The following is a 9,935-nucleotide window of genomic DNA, read 5'->3' on the forward strand; positions in this document are numbered from 1 at the left end:
GGGCCACGAGCATTGCTCGACTAAATCAAACGAAAGCGCAGCTAAAACGCTTTTGTGCAATTCGATTATTTACGTTTATTCTTTTTAAATGATATTTCCAGTCTGGCCAGTGGGTTCGGTGGCGCGTGGAACAAGAAACCAATTATTTGCCGACGGAGCGGAGTAGCTGTTAGCCAGCCGGAGGGCAAGCAATTTGTAAGGAAATGAAGCGCAAGCAGGGGAACCGGAAAATGTGCTGCAGTTGAAAGGCGAAAGGGTAAACAAAAGATCAAATTAATAGCCGCACAGCATCGATATCGAAACCGGGTTGGTTTGGTGGGGGCAAATACAGCTGTGTGTGTTGCAACATCTTGCAGTGAGCAAACATTGAAACAGGTGCCATGGCTTTGGAGCTGCAGCAGATCGGATAGGCATAGGTATAAAAAACCGGAGGTGACACCTCGAAAGCATCACAACCACTTCCGGCCTTCCACAAGCAACAGTTCGACTGCTAGCCACGATATGTCAGCCAAATATACCCTGATCTTTGCCCTGGCGGCTCTCTGCTGCCTGGTGGTCTCCACCGAGGCGGCGGCCCAGCGCAGCCGAGTCCTCAGCTCTCGCCGTGGCTCCGAGCTGGTCGAGAAGACGTCGGACAACAAGGAAGAGCCCGAGCTGGCCGCCCAGGAGCAAGAGCTCGAGCGCCAGGAACAGGAGGAAGACAGACTAGAGGGACGCAGCGATGATGTTGCCGTGGGCAGCGACAACAAACAGGACAAGGAGACCGCCACCAACAACAAGGACACCATCGTGAAGCCCAACAAGGATGACGCCCGTGCCCGCCGCATCGTTCGTGCCGGTCGTCGTCGTGGTGGACGCCGCGGTGGCCGCCGTGGAGGTCGTCGTAGTGCACGCAAATCCGTGCGCCGTGGAGGACGACGAGGTGGACGCAGGCGCGGCGGACGACGTGGTCGTGCCGGTGCTCGCCGTCGCACCTCCATCAAGAGGCGTTCCGGCAAGGGCAACAAGGCCTAAGAAGTTCCAATCACAGATATAAGACTAACTGCCCGATCCACCGATTCGATACATACACAAATAAATTATGATTTTAACGAAAACACGCTAAATTGATTTTTTCTTTATTTTTATATTAATATACTTTAGTATAAGTATTTTCCAAGCCTACAGCTTAGATCTATACCTTATTTTCTCTATCGACTTTCATCTAAATGAAAATACTTTTGACCCATAACATTCTGCCATAATGTTTTGCCTGAACTCGTTTTGAGGAGTATTCTTTTTTTAATATCGATCAACTGACTACAGCTGGCTTAAATATGTTTTATAGGTCAGTCAAATTTAAAACAAGTGTTATTGCCTCTTTGTTAAAAAACGAGTAATAATAGCCATAATTAAGTTTGATAAACAGGGTTTTATGCTTTAAAGAAGTACATAATGTGTACTCGATTACAGAATCGTTAAAGACCTTCTAGAAGTGCCGGCAAACTTTCAACAGCCTTTGGTTAAAAATTCGCACAGCGCAGGGCAGTGTCGGCCTGATTCGCATTCTTTGCGACGTCCCGTCGTCCTTTCGTACCATCGTCCTTTGGTCCTTTGGTCCTGTGCCATCCCTGCAGCGACGTGACATGTGACAAGAAGTTGCCGCGATGTTGCTGCAACAGCTGCTGTCGCCTGGCGGCTGAAATCCTTGGTCCTTCCTGCTCGTGCGAGCACCCGAAAAATGATGAATGTGCCAATGTTGCTGGGCTGTTGCCACATCCTCTTGGTCTTGGTCCTGGCCGTGCCCCTCATACACTCTGCCAAACTTCCTTGGCTTTGTGCTGCAGTCGTGGCGAAAGTTTTGCGGCCGCCGCCAAGTTTGTATCCATTCCGAGATTATTAGACACCATTTGGTGCAACATGAGCTGTCCGTACCCGCGGCGGCACTTGGTGGCAGTATTAACTCCAGCTGGGAACACCGCCAGTCCATCAAGACAGAAGTTTGTCCAAGTGTAGCACTGTACCCGATCTCTGAAAACGTCAAATTAAACCACAAATAGTTTGCGGCCTGCAGGAAATTAAACTCATATATGAATGGAGTAGTGCATCGGCCAGTGCCATGCTGCACATTTTGATGGGACCCTCATAGTGTCATCATCATCATCATCCTCCAGGATTCAGAATTCGGGTAACACGGATAATGAGCCATGTATGTTACGGCATTGGCTTTCGGTTATCGTTTAATTAAGGCAGACCCATGCGAAATGTGCATTGTGAAATGTTTGGAAGTTTGTAATTTCCTCTGCAGCTGCAACATGTGTCCATATTCATTGGCATTCACTAAGCGACACCGAGATGTAGACAAAAAGTTTGGCCTTTGTCTGAGTTGATTCAGCCAACAATAGGCGGCCATTGTTTGGCTTTTAGCAGCAACAAAAGCCAAAGAGCCAAACAATTTAGATAGGACAATAAGCCAACGGAAATTAAATTGGCTGCTCTAGTTTACATAGTAGTTCTCGCCCATCATCACGAAAAAGAAAGCAAAGAAAGCTGTTTTGAAACGAACTTAAATTAAACATTCAAACGAATATATGTACAAACGGAGAAAGTCGGAATTAAAGCATAATTATCATTACTTATCCATACGCCAGTCTCATTTATAATCTGCCTGTGTTTGATAAGCTTAGAACTTAATTTAAATTGGAATTTACTTTAGGAAAATTTTAAGTAGTGTCTTTAATTATCAATTGAGCTCTTAGATTATACGTTCATTAATTTTCACTTCATCTTAAAACCAACCAATGTACCAATGTTATTGATGCAAAAAATCAAAAAAATACACGAAACAACAGCTTGAAACTTGGTATTTCTTGTTCAATTCAATTGAAACCGCCGAAAAAGGAACTGAGAATATTATTCAATAAATTTAATATTCCACAATGGTTCTCAGCTCGATTGCCTTCCTTGAATGGGACTTAATACAAATCCGCTGAACAAGATGAAAACAAAAATCTGTTATTCAGATTGACTTGGCACAAAAGCCGACCTCGGCCAAAAAGCTTGTACATATATATGTATGTATTCAGTTTTTCTTTGCTTTATTAAATACTTTTTCGAGCCCACTGTTACTTTCCGTGCGGGACAACAAGAATAACGAGTAAATTTTCGCAGCGAGGGGGCAGAAAAATGGAAAATCACTTGCCGATTTTCAATTGAGCGGCGGAAATGTAACGGAAATAAATTTACATAAATACAATATGGTGCGTGCTTCTCGGCGCCATTTTATTTGCACAACACATACGCGGTGCTCTATACATGTGTGCGTGAATGGAAATGCACACACATACGCACACACATGGAACATATTTGCACCGAAGTGCGTATTGATTTGCGGCATATGCATGTGAAATGCTTTCCTCGTTCCGATACAAAAAAATGTGAATTTAAAATGGCCGCTCCATCTTCGTGTGCCCACTTTGTTTAATGCCAGCAAATATTTTCAGCACTTCGTGACCAAAATTTCGGAGCGCACTATCTCGAGTGTAAATAGTGCACACACCTGCCTTAACTGCCATTCGAATGGCGTCAGGTAGATTTTTAGTTTTTTCCTTTTTTTTATTTTCTTAAGGTTTTTTTTAGCATGCACCTGGCATTATTTGCATAAGATAAAAGATGAAAAACAGACCTGAGTTAAGGCGCCCGTCCTTCAAGTGCTTACCAGCCAAAAAGCGTCGTCCTAAATGTGTTTTCCATAAGAGCCAAGCAAATCCCAGAGTTCTCCGAAAAGAAATGGCGGCGATGGCGAACCTGATAAAGACAACACATATTGAAGGAAGAAGGACGAAGGACCTGGGCTTGGAATGGGGCCTCTGTCGCCATTTTGTAGCATTTGCAACTTATATGCATATGTGGTCGAGGAGCAGCCGACTCTTGCCAGGAGAACAAGAAAACGAGCAAAACTCCAGACCGCCAACGTGCTCTGAAATTACATTTTCCCTACACGAATATTTCCCACGACCAACTGCACGAAAATGCACCAGATTTTTTCGCTGTTCCCACATTCTACACTTACCCTCTTCATTCAGAAATCGGCATTCGTCTGCACAGTGGTTGAAAACCCTTTTGATAATATTCGATACTTTTCCTGAATTTTCCAAGTGTAGCAATACAAAAATTTTTAAAGCAATCGATATAAAAATAGCCCGTTTACAATACAAAATGTGGTTTTAAATATGTATAATATATATTTAAAAGAATATAATTTTAACTAAATATACAATTTTAAAAGTGAACTATATGAGCGTTTAAAGGGAATTACCATGATGAATATAAAATACAAATTCGAATGAATAAAATTAGCTCAGATAGCACACTGTACCGTCTTAGTTTGACTGGCATGGAAATCGGTGTTACCACTCGTAAGTTTGCCGTATTTTACAAATGCATTTGACATAAATTTTAAAAGGCTTAAGTGCCGAAGTCCCTGTCCTTGGCGAGACGACGAGAGCCTTGGTTTCCTCGATAAGACGGGGCAGAGCGGTCCTTTGAATCCCAGTTGGGTGAAGACATAAAATAGAGCAATTACGGCAAAGATCATAAATTATGCAAAGCCCGGCAACAAGTGCGCGATAAGTCCGGAAACCGAGCCTGCGGAGTAAAATATGTGTGAATGCGGATGGAAGTTTGTCTGACAATCATCACTCACTCGCAGGCACTCACCACTCATCGCGAATTGAAATCACTCCAAAAGCGTCTTCCACATACTACTATAATATATATATATATATATATGGGGGAAAAAACCGGGAAAAGCAAGCCAGAGACACTCTAAGAACTGAGTGCACGTCGTTTATCAACTGGCGGTGGAAAATGCATTCCGGCACTGCAAGTTGCCAGCTGTATTCACACTCACACTCACATTGAGATTCAGATTCAGATTCAGACTCGTATTCAGCCACCTCCGCCAGTTGACAGTGGCAGTGACATGCAAATCGGGTTTATCCTTCTGCCCAGGCATTAAGTGTGTGCGATTTTCTTTCAACAAGACAATTTAACAGAAAAACTCATGCTCGACAGCTTGGCAATGCGAGTGTGTGGGTGCAAAAAGGGCGCCATTGCAATTGCAGTTATGAATAAATACAGATAGCAGTTTGAGCCTTACACACTCGCCGCCACCTAAGTGCCACCCCCAGGTTTTCCCCCCATTTTTTAGCTTTTTCTAGGCCTTCAAAGCCACCCACTCTACCCACTCCGCCCACACATTGGCGTGTGGTGAGGCGTGTTATCGTCGGATTTGCATGCTTGCACAAGCCATAAATGTCAATTGGCATGGCAGGCGGGATTTCGAGGAGCCAAGTGGCTGCGAAAGCACATAAGTGCCCCAGCTGGTGTCATAATTACAGATGACTATCAACCTAATAAAGCGATAAGAAAATCCACTTAAAGGAGTAAATAAAAATAGTGCTCGAATTGCTGAGGGAATTCTCTTAAAGCTGTGATCTACTTTAAGTTCCAGTGCATAATGACAAACGATTATCAACTTAATAAAAATGAATTGCAAGATATAAAACATTTGGCCTCTTCCCTGGTAACTCCGAATTAACCCTAGTATTTTGATTCCTAACCCATCAGATCTGTAAGTCTGTATTTATCACACAAACAGGGAGCTCCAGAAAGTATGGGGTCTTGCCCCTTCCAAAGAAGCCAGCAGAATGAACTGATTTAAATGCTAAAGTGAACGATTATCATTTCGATTTTGTATAAATAGCACATGAATTATTCATTGCCACTTACTTATGCGCCATCAAAGTGACTTAGGGGCTGCTGGAGCTGCTTATATTCACCCCCTGCTGCCCAAACCAACTGACGCCTTTGAGATGACAATATGATGATGATGCCGGGGCTTATTGAACCCAAGACGAGGGAATACAATATTTGTCGCCCACATTAACACCAGCCGTCGTTTAGATATCATAGTTTGATAAAGTCAACTTTTCGAATTAAAGTAATTTCCTGTTGTTGCTGAACTTGTACCCACACATATAGTCGAACTGGCGTGGAGTGGGGAAAAGTTGTCACAATTGTTATTCCAACAGATGTAGCATTGCGTCAGAGGGAGACAGATAACACACAAATTACTGTCGATTTCATTTTACGCCTTGAGCAGGAAAACTTTACTCCACCGAATCCTACGCTGAATAGGAGCCACAATCCTCCGACGCGATGAAGTTGCGTCTGCGGCGGCATCCTTGTCCTGAAATTCGATAAGGCGACAGACACGACAGCGCTAAAACCTGGAAGCAATTTGTGCATAAACGTTCACAACGATAAAATTCGCAGTTTTGTTTATTTTTCTGACAGATTCCAAGGAGCACGGAGCCGTCGAGGATGTTGCCGTCGGCAATGAAAAGCTTTGAAATCCTGTTCTCGGTTTGTTCAAGGATGTTTCCTGCCGGTGAGTTGGAATTAGTTTTTGATTTGTTCCCGTCTCGGTATTTTGGTTTGGTCAGGTGATTGCTCGGAATATTAAGAAGGCAGCTTCGATTTTAAGCTCAAGCCAACTCAATTTCGATATGAAAGTAGGTCTTTAAAGAAAAATAAAATATATGTTTGCTTATAATAAGAGATTTGGCACACAGTTTGAATTATATGATATATATGCTTCAATTTTAGTTAGTCCCATATGCGATTTAATCACTGCGAAACAATCATTAGCCAACTTATAGCCAACGGCCACACCCCCAATCGGCTGACATTGTGCCCAAACGCATAATGGTAAATCAATAGGGAGAAACAAAAACATTCAATCAAATATCTGGCTTTTTATCCACGTGCCGGCAACGTAAATTAAATTCGAATTGAGGGCCACAAAGTGGGTGGGAAATGGTTAGCCTGGATGGCAGACATACCACAATGCCAGGCTAAAACGTCAATCACACTGGCAATCAAAGTGGCAACAGAGTGGGGTCTGAAAAATTGCAACAAATCCGGAAGCTATTCGCATGTCAGCTGGAAATTATAATTGATGCGATACTAATACGAAACCCATTTTACAGCCGCAACACATTCGCTCCCAACTGATGACGATTGATGCGATGCAGTCGCGGAAAAAGGCTTGGGAACTGGCGCATGATGGGAATGATGGCCATGATGAGGAAGGGGATCCTGGGAACTGGAACTGCCACCCATAAGACTCGCACTGATGGCGTATGTCATTAATGTCGCCAATGATGTTGCTGACAAACACACTCATGCCACACCCACACAGCGGCAAACATTGGCTACAAATGGTACGCAATTGTCATCCGAGCGTAGGGTCCTTCGCATGGCCATGGCTTTTTGCAGCCTGCTTCTGTATCCTGTTTCCTGGGTCCACTCTGCGGGTCCTGGTAATTAGATGAGTGTGCCATAAATCATTTTCTAAATCATTTGTTGCTGCTCCCTCGCAATTGCAACTGCTGCTGATGGCCCTGATAGTCGTCTGTCCGACTGCTCACTTTTTCCATCCAATTCCTTTCGGTTGGACAGCCTGAAAGAGACAGGAACAATCACAAACAGCCAGTTGAGCAATTGCACGAAGGCTAAAAAAATAAGCCAATGAACAAGGGTATCTTAATCAAACTGGATAACTCTTCTGCTTAGTACTATAAATATACAAGTAAGTTATAAAGTCTATATAAGTATGAATATTCTGCTTAAAAAAAGATTTCAACTTCTTTTTAACATATTGAAAAAGTAAATATGTTTTTTTAGTTATTTTAAGTATAGAGCTATTTCTATTGAAGGTCAACTTTAAATCAATCACACTGAATCACCACCATAGAGATTAATCGCAGCCGTTGATCAGGCCATTGTCCCTTCCTTAAACGCTTTCAATTGTTGGCCATAAACGGTGGGCTTCTTGGCCAAGCCACAGCGGCCTACGACAAACATGTTACTCATTATGCAAGTCACAGTCACAGGAACCGGGGGAATACATGCTACACTATGTGGCTGAAGGACTTTTCCGGGGTTGGGGGTATTGGTGGAAACACAAGACGACCAGGGGGCATAGTGTCTACAATCTAAAACGCATATTACTCGTACAATGAGCCACGCCCACCGGCAACTAACAAGGCAAACAAGCCGGCCAACGGGGAAGGACCCACAAACAAACAAACAGGCCAAAGGGGAAATGGGGCAAGGGGAGTGGAGAAGCCTGGGGATAACACGGGGATAACGCGAAGGGGGTCGAAATGGCAATAGCTGCTAATTGTGTAGAACAACGAAGAAAATTGCAGGGAAAACAAAATGTACGATCCATGGGAATGTCGAGGGGAGAGCGCACCGGGCGTGGCCGGGCGAAAGTTTAACTATAAAATACTGCGACACATCCAACAGATACCAACTATGTACTAACTACTAAGCCAGCTGACCAGCAAGGAATAAAGGAGTCAAAAGGGTCAACAGTGGCGCACGAGAATGGGGATGAAAGAAAAGGGGGTTCACCCGTTTTCAGGATTATATCCCCAAGAAAAACACAAATTTTCAATTTGTAAATTGACTTATAGATACGTACCATATCTTTCGATTGTTACTATATCCTTGAAATCGCACGCCACTGTGCTGTGAAACTGAAAAGTGGTCAAGTTTATGGCAAATGCACTTTAAGTGCTAAAAGTCGAAGCTGCATAGTTGCATTGACGCCGACATTAATCGCCTTACCAAGTGCATGGAGTGCATCTGAATGGCTTGTCCTTAAGATGTCCCAGATGCGGCGAATGGCCAATGAAATGGCGAACTGCGGCCACTTTTCATGTTAATTAAGATGCGACAAACCCACATAGATATCGGGAGTGAAGAGATCTGGGGATTCGGCTTATGCAGATTTATGGGCGCCAAAGGGCCCAACAACTGCTCGAATAGCAAAACTTTTGCGACATTTTGGCTATTGTGTCCGTCTAGCATGGACATAATTAATAGTTGGCTAAAAGGTGAGATAGTCGCACAAAGGCCGCACACACAAATGTGGCAAATGTTTTGTGAACTACTCGGTGTGCTGCTGCTGCTGCTGCTACTGCTGCCTCAATGAAAAGTTGCCCAGATAACATAATTATATTTCAGTTTTAATTGTAATTTATGTCCTGGCCAAGCGCATGATTTATTGGCCGTATGTGTTTTTGCACCTAAAGAGCTAAATTTATTGAATTTCGGCTACCCAGGGAACTAAGTTTGCTCTTACCTTAAATAAGCTGAATAGGGACTTTTAATGCAATTATGTTTTAAATTAAGTTATCGAAATGCTTTCATATTTGCCACTTACTTAAGCGTTGCTGCATTTTATTTAGCCAGCATTGAAATTAATATAAATAATAAACATGGTTTAATTTTCTTCATTACACATTTACACAATTCATTAATTATTAAAAATAAAAACTTGTTTAATCTATTAGCGACGCATTCGCATCATTTCGAAATAAAAAAAAATGAAATAAAAAACATTTAATTAGCGAAATTAACGCAGTTTGAAGAGCAACAAAAGCCATTTCTTTAATTGCATTACCGAACCCATTCCCACCAAACTGATTAAATCACGTTAATTTTCGCGTGAGTTGTCATGGCAATAAAGTGAGCCAATTATGATATTTAAGTGGGAAAATATTTGCCAGCTGTCAGCCGCAGAGACCCGTGATCCCTATTAGCCTACTCGAGCATTATGGACAAGTGGCCTTCGCTGCTGCCAAACTTAAGCAGTGTCAACAAATCAATGGGAAGTCCACAAACACGACACAAAGGCATCGAACTAATTAAATGGCGATTTGTGTCAGCGATAAGCATAATAATTGCCGGGCAAACAAATCAACACAGAAGCCCAGGAATTTTCCACGATTTTCTTTCATTTCCAGATGTGCGGGTGTCGCGTTGCCTAATGAAGCATTATGTCATAGAATGATATTTATATATATATATACACATGG

General features: G+C 42.8%; 1 protein-coding gene across 1 annotated transcript; it reads left to right on the forward strand.

Moving 5' to 3' along the window:
* Positions 1–411: 411 nt before the first annotated feature.
* On the forward strand, positions 412–1,106 carry LOC6732240 (protein nemuri). The gene has a single exon (XM_002079333.3). The coding sequence runs from the start codon at positions 502–504 to the stop codon at positions 1,012–1,014; it is 513 nt and encodes a 170-aa protein (XP_002079369.1). The 5' UTR covers positions 412–501; the 3' UTR covers positions 1,015–1,106.
* Positions 1,107–9,935: the final 8,829 nt, after the last annotated feature.

The sequence above is a fragment of the Drosophila simulans genome, chromosome 2L, assembly GCF_016746395.2.
Source record: "Drosophila simulans strain w501 chromosome 2L, Prin_Dsim_3.1, whole genome shotgun sequence".
Taxonomy (NCBI): Eukaryota; Metazoa; Arthropoda; class Insecta; order Diptera; family Drosophilidae; genus Drosophila; species Drosophila simulans.